General features: G+C 38.3%; 1 protein-coding gene across 17 annotated transcripts in view; it reads left to right on the top strand.

The window, feature by feature from the left end:
• Window positions 1-12,867, top strand: part of EIF4G3 (eukaryotic translation initiation factor 4 gamma 3) — a 398,991-nt gene that overhangs the window by 347,233 nt on the left and 38,891 nt on the right. For all 17 annotated transcript variants that reach the window (XM_057547118.1, XM_057547116.1, XM_057547082.1 and 14 more), the window contains 6 exons: window positions 1,107-1,239; window positions 4,271-4,365; window positions 6,265-6,358; window positions 7,364-7,481; window positions 9,283-9,503; window positions 11,479-11,597. In XM_057547118.1, coding sequence (XP_057403101.1) covers window positions 1,107-1,239; window positions 4,271-4,365; window positions 6,265-6,358; window positions 7,364-7,481; window positions 9,283-9,503; window positions 11,479-11,597 — 780 coding nt within the window. The remainder of the gene's footprint in view (window positions 1-1,106; window positions 1,240-4,270; window positions 4,366-6,264; window positions 6,359-7,363; window positions 7,482-9,282; window positions 9,504-11,478; window positions 11,598-12,867) is intronic.

The following is a 12,867-nucleotide window of genomic DNA, read 5'->3' as shown; positions in this document are numbered from 1 at the left end:
TATGTTACGAAGATTCACTGAGGTAATTATGTATTGTACCCAGCTCAAAAGAGATGTTGATGTTTTCCTCTCTGTTTTTCTTACTGTATACCCTCTTGTTCTGCTGCTTTTTTTTTTTTCTCATTTCTTATACCAGGTATAGTTTTTACCACTACCACCTCTTTTCCCTTTTCCTATTTTAACTCCTACAGGGAATATACTGCAGCTGACCCTAAGCTAGAGAAAGTGAATATAGGTCCCCCCTCTTCCCTGCCCTGCACCCAGACCAGATAGTATTGATGACGATTCTTTATCTTCCTAAGCCGAGATGTGACCTCAGGATCCTTCTTATTAACAAAGCCACTACCAGTTGATCAGAATTTTGAATGCTGATTTAAACCTTTTTGCCATTCTTGCTTCAAGCTAATATAAATGTTAAAAACTTCTCCACCTGTTCCTTCAGTCACTCATATTGGTATCCGATGTTGAGACTATAGCTGGGAAGGGAAGTAAAGGGAGAAGTGTAACTATAAGGAGACAACTTGTTTTGTCCTTAGTAGAGAGGATAACCAAAGCTTAGAGTGGTGTGGCATTTTGTGTAGACACCAGAACCTTGATATGGGAGGAAGAAAAATGCTAGTCATCCTCGATTTAGAGCCCCAGTGGAGTGTGCTATGAACTGAGCAGCAATATACCAGACTAAGTCAAGCCCAAAGAATCCTGATCTTTGTTGATTCCCCTTCTCGCTCCTTTCAAAAAATACAAAATGATAAAATGCATAGATAGGTAGGTAGGTAGGTAGGAAGGAAGATAGATAGATAGATAGGTAGATAGATAGATAGATAGATAGATAGATAGATAGATAGATAGATAGTTGGGCCAGTCTTTCACTCTGTCTTTATCCATCAGCTATTGGAATGCTCAGTATACAGTAGCTCAGGGTTGATTGAGAAAAATTTAATTATTTGGCTGTAATGAAGAACTGCCATAGTACCAGATTTTATATGTATTTTATACTTTTCCAGCAGTGAAAGTATAAAACAGATTTTCAAAATTTTCCTTTGTATTTTTATTTTCCTTTGTATTTTTAGTTATCTGGCTGATAACTTCATTTTCTCCTTTTATAGTGTAATTGGGTATCTCGAAGAGCAGATCAAGGGCCTAAAACTATTGAACAGATTCACAAAGAAGCTAAAATAGAAGAACAAGAAGAACAGAGGAAGGTCCAGCAACTCATGACCAAAGAGAAGAGAAGACCAGGTGAGGGGTGGAGTCCACCAGGCGTTAGAGAACTTGGGAGTTTTGAGAGATAGATGTTTAAGAATTCTATTTTTAAACATGAAATGAGAGCAGAAAGACTAACCCAAAGAATGGAGTGGTGATTGGTAAGTGAAGCAGCTTCACCTGGAGACTGGTTGTTGAGTAAAAGCAGAGAATACAAGAACTAAACATGATTTCTTTGACTACTTCAAAGGCAGTAATCAACAAGACTTTACTGAGCATCTTCTGTATACTCAGTATTGGTGAGAGATGTAAAAAGAAGTAGAAGATATAGCTCCTTCCCTCTAAAAGCTTTCAGTTTATCTGGAAAGCCAAAACTAATAAAGGGGACATTTTCAAGCAAATGGAAGATACTATCAATTATGAAATGTATTCTCCACTAAGGCTGTTAAAATTCAGAAGAGGAGAGGTAGAAACCTGAAGGAAATCCTTATTTGAGGAAGGGGCACTTGAACTGGGTATTGGTGGATGGACGATATTTGGAAGGGAAGGAAAAATTTTAGTCATGAAATTAAAATAAACATATACTGTAAAGAGGAATCAATAAGCCTGATAAGAGTAAAATTTAAGTGTTCAGAAGGAATGGAAAAATGTTTGCCCAGAAGAATGGAGCCAGATTAGGAACTTTCGGCTTGATTTGACATTAAGGAGCCATTGTGTGTTTTTGAGCCAAAGGAGTAATGTCATGCTAGAGATACATAAATAAAATGAGTCTGTTGCTCTTCACATGATGAATCAAGGGCTACACTGAACTCAGAAATGTTGCTGTTGCCTGAAATCCTATGTGGAGGAAGGTAAGATGAAAGATGAAATAGAAGGCATTTTACACCTGAGAAAATAGAAAGTCTATTGACTAAGTTTAGGAACATTGGAAGAGGAAAACTTTTTCAGAAAGGAAATGATCTTTTTTTTTTAAGCCTGTTTCTTCTAAGATGACATCAAAATGAGAATGCTCATTTTGTCCACTGTACAGTTAAGTGATCAGTTAAGTGACTGGGTCATATTAGTATAGAGGTTGAGAGCATAGACTCTGGAGCCAAGCTATCTTGGTGTGAATTTCAGCTCTCCTGCATCCTAGCTGTATGACCTTGCACAAGTCACTTAATCTGTAAAATTGATCACATAATAGTACCTAGGATTTGTGTGAGGATGAAATTAGCTAATATAGGTAAAGTGTTCAGCATAGCAACTGCCATCTAGTAAATACTCAATAACCATTAGCCCTTATTTATCACAGACACTGTATAGCTCATAGTGAAGCTCTGACAGATGAATCCTCCAGGGAAGAAAGTGTGCTTTTCCATTTCACAAGAACAAGGAATAAGCTAGCCTGTTCATGATCATTAATACCATTTAGCAAAGAGAAAATCAAGACGTATGTGAGGATTGGAAAAGCTTTTGGATAGACAGTTTGGTGGTCTTTCATTCATTTATTCAATAAATATTTATTGAGTGCTTGTCACTTAACAGGAGAGACGAAGTCCCTTACCTCATGCAGCTTACATCTTACGGGGAGTGGGAGGTGGGGTGGGGAACAAATACATAAATATACAGTTTTGCCAGATAGATATGTTCTATAGAAAAGCTAAAACAGAGAGGGAGGGGGTAGGAGTGCAAGGTTTGATGAATAGAGGTTACAGTTTTAAATAGGGAGGTTGGGCAGCCTATTAAAAGTTGGTGGTGTTTGAGCAAAGACTGAATGAAGTAATGAGTCATGTGGATATCTGGGGAAGAAGGTTTAGGCAAAGGGAATAATAAGTACAAAGGCCCTGAAGCAGCCTTTTCAAGGATCAGCAAGGAGGCCAGTGTGGCTAGAGCAAAGGGCACAGGGGGAGAGCGGTAGGACATTGAATCCGAGAGGCAGGGGGCCAGATTATTTAGAGTTTGTAGGCCATTTATAAGGAACCTGTCTTTTTCTCAGAGTGAAATAGATAACAGAAGTGTTTTGAGCAGAGAAGTGACAGGACCTAACTCACACTTTACTAGGGTCACACTGGCTGCCATGATGAAAACAGGTGAGGGTGAAAGCAGGGAAGCCAGTGACGATGTTTTTATACCAGTCGAGGAGTGTTGCTGGCTTAAACCAAATTTGTAGTGTTGGTAGTGATGAGAAGGGACCAGGGCTTCCCTGGTGGCGCAGTGGTTGAGAATCTGCCTGCCAATGCAGGGGACACGGGTTCGAGCCCTGTCTGGGAAGATCCCACATGCCGCGGAGCAACTAGGCCCGTGAGCCACAACTACTGAGCCTGCGCGTCTGGAGCCTGTGCTCCGCAACAAGAGAGGCCGCGACAGTGAGAGGCCTGCGCACCGCGATGAAGAGTGGCCCCCACTTGCCGCAACTAGAGAAAGCGGTCACACAGAAACTAAGACCCAACACAGCCTAAATAAATAAATAAATAAATAGCGTTCCCTTTAAAAAAAAGGGTGTGGTTCATCTTGGTTGGTCTGTTACTCTAAAAAAAGAAAAAAAAAAAGAAGGGGCTAGATGCTGAATACATTGAAAAGGTTGAACTGACAAGATTTGCTGACAGATTAGGTGTGACCAGTGAGAGAAAGAGGAATCAAGGTTTTCTGCCTCAGTGGCTGAAAGTTTGGAGAAGCAGGTTTTGGGGGGATGATTGAAGCATAGTGTGTCATATGACACCATTAAGTGAAATAAACTTTGCAATAAATTATTTCCATCTGATCTCTCCCAAAGTGTTCTCATCATTACCTCTATAAACATTAGATTTGGCCCTCCCTTGTCTAGCAGTAAATCCCTATTCATTTGTATCAGTTGGTTTCTTCTAGGTCAGTAATGTTTCATGGGAGATGGATACAAACAAAGTACTTCTACTTGATACTTTCATGTTGTGGGTAGTAAAGAGACTGTCAGCAATGCTTTTACAATTTCTTTTGTCTTTTTCCTGGGTTTTGATTGGAGCTGCTGAGTTGAAAATATTGCTTGCCCTTTCATTGTCAAACTGATTTGAGACAGATGAGAGAGCGGCTCGCTCTGTTTTCCCTGCAGGTGTCCAGAGAGTGGAGGAAGGTGGGTGGAACACTGTTCAAGGGGCCAAGAATAGTCGGGTACTGGACCCCTCAAAATTCCTGAAAATCACTAAGGTGAGTGTGACATTTAAACACAACTTCAAACAGCCCCAGAACATGGCTCTCAAACTTATTTCTCATATAAAATAGCCATATTGCAGATTTTATGGGGTGGTGGTTTTTAATGCAGATGCATTTCTACAGGTCAGCATCATCAGTAGGTGTATTCTTACCTACTTGTCCTGGCATTAGTCCTTTTATTTCTATGAGTGTTTATTAAGGAGGACTAGGTTAATTAGGTTTACTAAGGCTTACTAAGTGACTAGGTTAATTCTTAAAGGTATGAGATGCTTAGTATAAGAGAGATGATAACAAAAATTCTTGAGAAGCCATAGTTAATTGCAAGCTTTTATACAGTGTATTCTTAGCTCTGAGAAAGAAGCAGGTACCTGTCTAAGTCTAATCATGAAAGGAATGAATGGTTTGCTATATCCAAGGCATAAAAGAAATCACAGAGGACCTACCAGAAATTATTCTGTGATAAAGATTTAATGTATTCTCTTTCCTTCTCTTGAGAATCCATGGGCAGTAAGAGGAAAGAATTTTCTCCTAGCAGATGTTTTCAGCAGTGGAAGTTGATCACTATAAGTAGAATGAAGAACCTTTGAAAATATAGAGAAAGTAGAATTACATTTTGTAAAAGTGGAAACTTCTACAGCCCAGTGAGTTTTGCAAATCACTTGCAAGTGTAGTTTGATCCTTACTTGTAATATACTTTCCATAGTTCTGAAAATTGGCAACCTGCCAGTAGGATAAAGACAAGCTAAAGCTAATGTTGAAAATATCAAATGGAAGAAGATGGGCTATGTTGTTTGCATCTTTATGGTCTTGTCAAGGCATTGCTTCAGGATAGAACAGTCCCTCTCTGGGTCTCTTTTGATGTATCAGCTGGGATCCTGTTCTCTAAGATTCTGGTACATTCTTCCAGTTGTTTATGTCTCAGAAGGAATTCCATTTCTGAATACAACTTGATTCCCATCCACTTCCATTTCCAGCAAGAGACAGTTTTAACCAAAATCATTTGTCTGTGTTTTACAATATTGTTTCTGTGCATGGGCACTATGATAAGCCTACAACATTATTTCCTTAATACTTTGAAAAATATATACATTAAAAAGAATAAATGTATATATTCAGGTAGTTATACTGTAGGTACTCTATATAAACATCTCATTAAAAGTTCAAAACCATTAAGCAAATTCACTGTTAGCTGTTAACTGTCATATAGCAAACAGTACTGTCAGAATATAGTAATACCTTTGTTACAAGGCGCTGCTTTACAGCTTTTGTGTTGCAGTGTGCATTTTATGAGTAACTTGTATTCATTTATACTGAAGTTGTGCTGGGAGGGTTAAACCTGAGAGATATCAGGCACCTTAACTCCCTGTCTTAACATTTCATTCTCTTTTGTCTTATTCCTCTTTATTGAATGCTCCTATTCCACCTCTCCTTCCCTGCCCCACCCTATTTTAGGCTTTGCTAAAATGTGAAATCTTTGTGTCTTTCAACCTGTTTTCTGACAGTCACTTGAAGAGATTAATGAGTTAATTTTGTAGTATTTGTGTACTCCTTTTTTTTTTTTTTTTCCTTTTTTAAATCCCTGGGCATCATTGTAAGAGGGGAATCACTAGAAACTACTTATGTTTAGCAGATTGGCATGCCGTCTTAGAGGATCTGAATGCATTCTCCAGACCAGTGGTTTCTAACTGTATTTTGCGGAAGTTGGAGTCCAGTGAGTCCTTCAGGGGCGATGGGAATCCCAGTTTAATGTGAACAGCTCCCATTTATGTTTCTTATGTGGGCATTCCAGGCAAAATTTTGTTGCTGAAATTGGTTTTATTTCACGGAAAAAAAAAGGTAAACTGTTCTTCTAAAATATTTCCTATTGTTGACTTGTGGTCACTTATGTTACAGCCCACAATTGATGAGAAAATTCAGCTGGTACCTAAAGCACAGCTGGGCAGTTGGGGAAAAGGCAGCAGTGGTGGAGCAAAGGCAAGTGAGACTGGTAAGTATGGAGTGTCCCTTCTTGGGAACCTGCATGTGGTCTATTAGCATTCACCTTACAATGCTTTCTGCAGTCATTTCATAAATAATTTTAGGAAAATATCTATAGGCTAATCGTGACTGGATTTATTGGTGGCCCACTCTAACATAATTTGAGCGTTTCCTCCTCAGTAAGGATCCTTAGGTATTTTGAATATTTAAAACCTTTTTTTTTAATTCAGTTAGGTTATTTAAAACTTTAATCTATTTGATTCCTTTGTTGCTGTTGTTATTTTTCACAAATTCAATATAATTAGAAAAATTACTGGGACTCCAAGTTAAAAAGGGAAACTCATATTGCTGAGAAAAATAATATTATTACCCAGAAGCATTTAATTTCAGGGAGTTGTAAAAGAAAAAAGAATTAGATTAAAATATTTTTCAAAATCTTTGTCAAAAGTAGATTTTGAGAGATTTGGCTTTAGGACTGAAATATTTGGATCATTACAAACACATCTTAAAAGCTAAAGAAAGACCAGTGGAAAAAATGTAAACTTCATTGTTAACCTCCTTGCCGTATTTCCCTTCTACTACGTAATTTTGACCTTTTTTCTTTTAAATTAGAAAAGAAATTGTTCACTTAAACTCACATCCATAATTTTATGTAAATGACATCACAGCATTTATGTTAGTTAGCTTTTTTAAGTAAAATATTTTGTTTTGCTTTTGCTTGCCTCCTTCCTTCCTCTATTTACCATTCCCATGCCCTACTTAGGATAATTGAATTATATTTTTAAAGGAGCAAATGGTTGTAATGAACAAAGATTCCTAAATCCTTTTTTGCATACAAGATCCCTCTAACACTGTGCTTCTGAGAGTGTGGTCTGTGGACCAGGAGATTGGTAACACCTCGTTAGGCTGGTTAGAAGTGCCTAGTCTCAGGCCCCACCCCAAGGAGGCAGATCAATTAGAAGCTGCATTTTAGTCATGTGCTTTGTATTTTTTTCTCACTTCTCAATACCTATAGATGCCTTAAGGTCAAGTGCTTCCAGTTTAAACAGATTCTCTGCTTTGCAACCTCCAGCACCCTCAGGGTCTCCATCATCCACGCCTTTAGAGTTTGATTCCCGACGGACCTTAACTAGGTAAGAAGCTCAGTCTGCACATTAACTCAAGACTGACCTGCTTGTCAGACTGTTTCTGTCTGTCTCTCTCTCCCCCCCCAACACACACACACACACACACACACACACACACACACACACACAGACACACACAGATTATGATGATAATCCCTATGGATAGATTCCTTTCATCCCTAAAGTTGATTTTCTCCAAGATAAGGAAATTATAGATTTAGGATGAGGTGGAAGGGAAGGGCAAGTTATCTGACAAATATCTAATACTTTGCTCTACTAAGAAAGCCAGGCCCACCCAAAGAGCCATGGAGGCTTGTGTAGGGCTCTCCAAGGTAATGCCTCAGGATGCTCTAGATTAACCTAGCACTCTCAAGCTGTGAGTTAAAGGGCATAACAGCCCACCCGTATATTTCTCTGTCACACTGTCCTTGGAGTTATATTTGAGATTGTCTTTTATTTTTCACAACTCTCTATATTCTACTGTCTTTCTACTTTCATTTTTATAGGATTTATACAGTCAAGTGTTCCATTAACTAGTTTACAGAGAGTGGATGGAGACCTGTAATATAGTGACAGAGAATAAAATTTTTTCATGTAAACACTTTTAGAGCTGAGTTTCTTTAAACTCTCAAATTTTTGTTTTTTATTATAATCAGTATAACTAGGTAGATTTTCTAAGCTGTATTACTATTCTCTTGGCTTTTGAAACAAAATATAGCACAGGTCAACTTTTTAACGATGACATAGATTGCCGCTGAGCATCGGCTGTGCTATTGAGGTGTTTGTGGCTCTTTGCCCTGCCACAGATTTCCCCTGATGGCCCTGCTTTTTGAGTACTGTGTATGTTCTTTCATAGTGGTTAGACCATTGTCATTCCTCTAGGTCGTCCCTCTTTTCTACTTTTAAATTCTCTGTTTCTGATCTGCCCTGGGCCAAGGACCTATTTGCCCAGCTGGTTAGAATTGTCTGAAAAAAGAGTAGGAAGATAGGAAGATTCTCTCTTAAAATGAACGAAGTATGCGATTTTGGCTATTCAAAAACTGTTTCTACTACTTGGTTCTCAAATATTTTCCATGTATTTGAAGTTTCTGAATAAATAAAGTATCATTGAAAGTTTTTAAGATTGTGATACCACGTTCTTTTGGTACTCTGTTTCCCTTTCACTCATTTAGCTCATACATTCATTACTGTCTTCTTTTTTCTTAAAAGATTTTTTTTTAATTAATTAATTTATTTATTTATTTACGGCTGTGTTGGGTCTTCGTTTCTGTGCGAAGGCTTTCTCTAGTTGGGGCAAGTGGGGGCCACTCTTCATCGCGGTGCGCGGGCCTCTCACCATCGTGGCCTCTCTTGTTGTGGAGCACAGGCTCCAGATGCACAGGCTCAGCAATTGTGGCTCACGGGCCTAGTTGCTCCGCGGCATGTGGGATCTTCCCAAACCAGGGCTCGAACCCGTGTCCCCTGCATTGGCAGGCAGATTCTCAACCACTGCACCACCAGGGAAGCCCTAAAAGATTATTTTTAATTTAAATAAGGAATTGCCATTGGCATTTAGAATTTTCAAGTGGTATCCCTTTAACATTTAAGAAAAAAAGTCGAACACATCTTAATATTCTCTTTAAAGCATGATTTTACTTGTTTATATAAATAATTATACTTTGAAATATAATTGTTGCCTCACACATCTAAAGTTATCTGTGAAAAATTCTTCTGCATACTTTTAGAAAGTCTTAGTGTTATTTTATAATTTGAATACAGAGTGGATGGGGTGGTCTTTAGTTTGAAAATTGTTGTTTTGTCTTTTAAGTCGCGGAAGCATGGGCAGGGAGAAGAATGACAAGCCCCTTCCATCTGCAGCAGCTCGTCCGAACACTTTCATGAGGGGCAGCAGCAGTAAAGACCTGTTAGACAATCAGTCTCAAGAAGAGCAACGGAGAGAGATGCTGGAGACTGTGAAGCAGCTTACAGGAGGCATGGATGTGGACAGGAACAGCACCGAGGCTGAGCGAAGCAGAATCAGGGAGTCAGGTGAGAGGCTTTATATGAACAGGTACAGGTGAAGATTGGGCCCTTAAATTTGGAAGGGAAAAAATGCAAAGGAGACTTTGTGCCTGAGTAGATTTCAGAATCAATACATGATAACAGCACACACGCCAGTGCCTTAAAAGTTAAAGGGTATCTTCATAATCTTATAACATAGTTCTCATTCCCCAGATATCCCTTTGTTCAGCAATTTGTAAATTTTCCCCTTTCACTATTAAAAGTGATGATGATGAGGTCCTCTTGCTGTATATTAAGCAGTGAATTTCTTAGAAGTTCCCTAAATTATACCCCAGTGTGCATTAGAGTGCCTGTCCTTTGTACAGCCCCTCAAATGTATGAAAATTCTGACACTCTTGAGCCACGACAGGGCAAACCAAAGAGAAAGTATCAGATTGTCTTTAGTTACCTTCATCTAGGAACCTCTGTGGTTTTTGTACATGTTGAGCATGTATGTGCTTAGAGGACCAACTCAGATGGTGCTCTAAAAACTGCCTCATGTATTTAACCTATCTGTGTTTCAGTGTCCTCATCTGTCATATGGGGATAATAAGTGTACTAACCCTGTAGAGTTGTGGAGATTAAAAGTGAGGTTAATACATGTAAATACTTAGGACATTACCTAATAAATACAAAGTTTGCAAAAGGTATTAGATGTCTTGATGATAATGACAGTGATGAAAAATAGTTTTAAATCTTAATCCTGAAGTAATACTGGTAGTTTTACAACATTTTCCAAGCTTTCAATTTTGTTTCGCTATTTAAATCGTGTCTCCCAACTGTAGTTTCTAAATGGATTTCACAGGCAAATTGAAATGTCTTCTCCCAACTGATAAAGACTTCAGATCATTTAGTGGTTTTTTTTAAAATTTTATTTATTTATTTTTTATACAGCAGGTTCTTATTAGTTATCTATTTTATACATATTAGTGTATATATGTTAATCCCGATCTCCCAGTTCATCCCACCACCACCACCCCAGATCTTTTAGTTTTAAGGACATGTGGCTTTCTAATCTGAGCTAGTTTATTTTGAGAACATAACAAGTAGGGTGTGAACATAATCTTGTGTGTAGTGAGTAATGTAGCACAGCTGCCCTCTGCATGTTTATTGTCTGGGCCATTTGTTCATTTGCCACATGCACCTGAGCACCTAGTGACTTCTGGGTATTCGATCCCTGCTCTTGGCCTTCAGTCTGCTGGATCAGGAAGAACTTTATCAAATAACCCCACGAAAGATGATATATAAATACAAACTGAGCAAAATGCTATGAAAGAAAGAAATATAGTTCTAAGAGAGTACTTAACAAAGGAGCTAAGTACAGTTGACACAGAGGGATGTTAGGGAAGGCTTCCCTCAGGTCTGAAGGACCAAGAGGAGTTAAGACAGGTTTGCAGGGAGGGACGGATGAGAGACAGAGAGAAAGATGATTTCATACAGGAGGAGCACCGTGAGCAAAGTACTAGTAGGTGGAGCCATGGCGTATTCAAGCAACTGCCAAAGGCCGGTGTGGCTGCAGCTCTGTGCACAACTGTGTGGGCCTCACGTGCTCTCCATCATAGAAGCAACGGAGAGGAATCAAAATACAGAAAGGAAACGGAGTATAATAGAGAAAAATGTTGAATTACTATGTTGTATACCTGAAACTAATGTACTACTGTAAATCAACTGAACCTCAATTTAAAAAAAATGCAGAAAGGAACAAAACTCTAATTATAAAAATTTATCATATCCCTATACCTTGTAGCTGTTGTGGATTATGAAGTTACTTAGTGCATATCTACTCTAAAAAAATGTTTCTGTATTCTGCTTTTAGGTAGCTTGCTTTGTCAAATTTGTACCTATTTTAATGCCTTTACTAAAAAAACAATGTAGCAACACATAAATATTGTCAACCATAATCCTCCCATTTTAATGATAATTTTTGTCATTTTTACTTTCTCACTTTTTTTAACCTCACTAGTAACGAAACCAGAAATTCCAACAACGCCAGCCCCTGACAAGCCTGCCTTGTCAGAGGAGGAGATGGAGAGGAAGTCCAAATCTATCATTGATGAATTTCTACACATTAATGATTTTAAGGTAAATGAAATTTTTAAAAAAGAAAGCAACAACAACACAGAAAGCCCTGTGGCAAGAGACAGAGGAACTTGGTTCTGGTATAAATCAGTTATTGTGAACTGACGAGACTTAGAGTGAGTAATCCAAGCCCTACACAGGTCAGTTTGCACAACTTTGATGCATTTCGGCCAAGTACTCTCTTTTAAATTGATCACAAGATCAATGGTTAGGAAGGAAGAAGGGGTATCAATCCATTCCCACTATGGAGTAACCAAATTGACTTTGATATTGATGAACAAAAAATAACACATTATCATTATGAGGAATTCCTGGCTCCTTATATATTACCTGTCATTATCTTTACAATCATTTTATCATCATTCTCATATTAACTTTAAAGTACAGCTGACATTACTTTTTCTTTATTTCATAAGTGGAAAACTGAGGCACAAAAGAGTAAGTAATATGCCAGGGTCAGACAGCCTAAGTGAAACATTTCAAGATGTGGCTTTCCATTTGCCCTTCTTTAACCTTAACCTTCTCCTTGATCTTCATTTTAAGATAGCAGTGAATAAGATATACATACTGCCTGACTTCACGAGCCCTATAGTCTTAAGGTAGAGACAGATCATAAACAGATAAATTCCGTAAATAGTTAAACTGTAGTAGACCTATAGGGTCTTAGGAGAGATCATATAATGAGGCCTAGTTTAGGGATCTGGAGTCAGCAAAGGCTTATCTGTTAAAATATTTGTCGGATACATTAACTACTTTTGCTTTGGCAAAAGCTTACTGAAATTGTCCAGAATTTACAAGAAGTAGGAAGAAGTTTTGCTCATGAGCGACTTGGAGAGGAGTACTTTGCAGAAACCCTTGGAAATGCAGCAAAAATAAGTGAACATTAGCTGGAATGAGCCAAAGAACTGACTTCATATACTGTGATTTGTTAGATTCCTGGAAAATGAGGAGTATGCTTACAAATTGGCAGCACAGCTTTTTTCTTATGTGGAAGTAGGGAAATGCAAAAGAAGAAAATGGAAAGGCTAAGAAAAGATGAAAAACAGAAACAGTAAGGAAGAAAGCAGTAGAGATTGTCTTTAGAAATAATTTAAAGGATATACAAAGTCAGTGAGCAACAAATACTTTGAAAGAGGAAAAGTAGGACCCTGTGATGAACTGGAGGTTTAGGAAGAAAAAGACCTTCGTAACACTTAGGTGTTAGGTGCAACAGGAGGACCCTTTGAAGATTCTTTAGCCCTAGACCAAGCCTGCACTACGGAAGGGACAGAGT

The sequence above is a fragment of the Balaenoptera acutorostrata genome, chromosome 1 (assembly GCF_949987535.1).
Source record: "Balaenoptera acutorostrata chromosome 1, mBalAcu1.1, whole genome shotgun sequence".
In the NCBI taxonomy this organism is placed as follows: domain Eukaryota; kingdom Metazoa; phylum Chordata; class Mammalia; order Artiodactyla; family Balaenopteridae; genus Balaenoptera; species Balaenoptera acutorostrata.
Note: the sequence above shows the minus strand (reverse complement) of the source record. Positions and strands in the feature narration are given on the sequence as shown.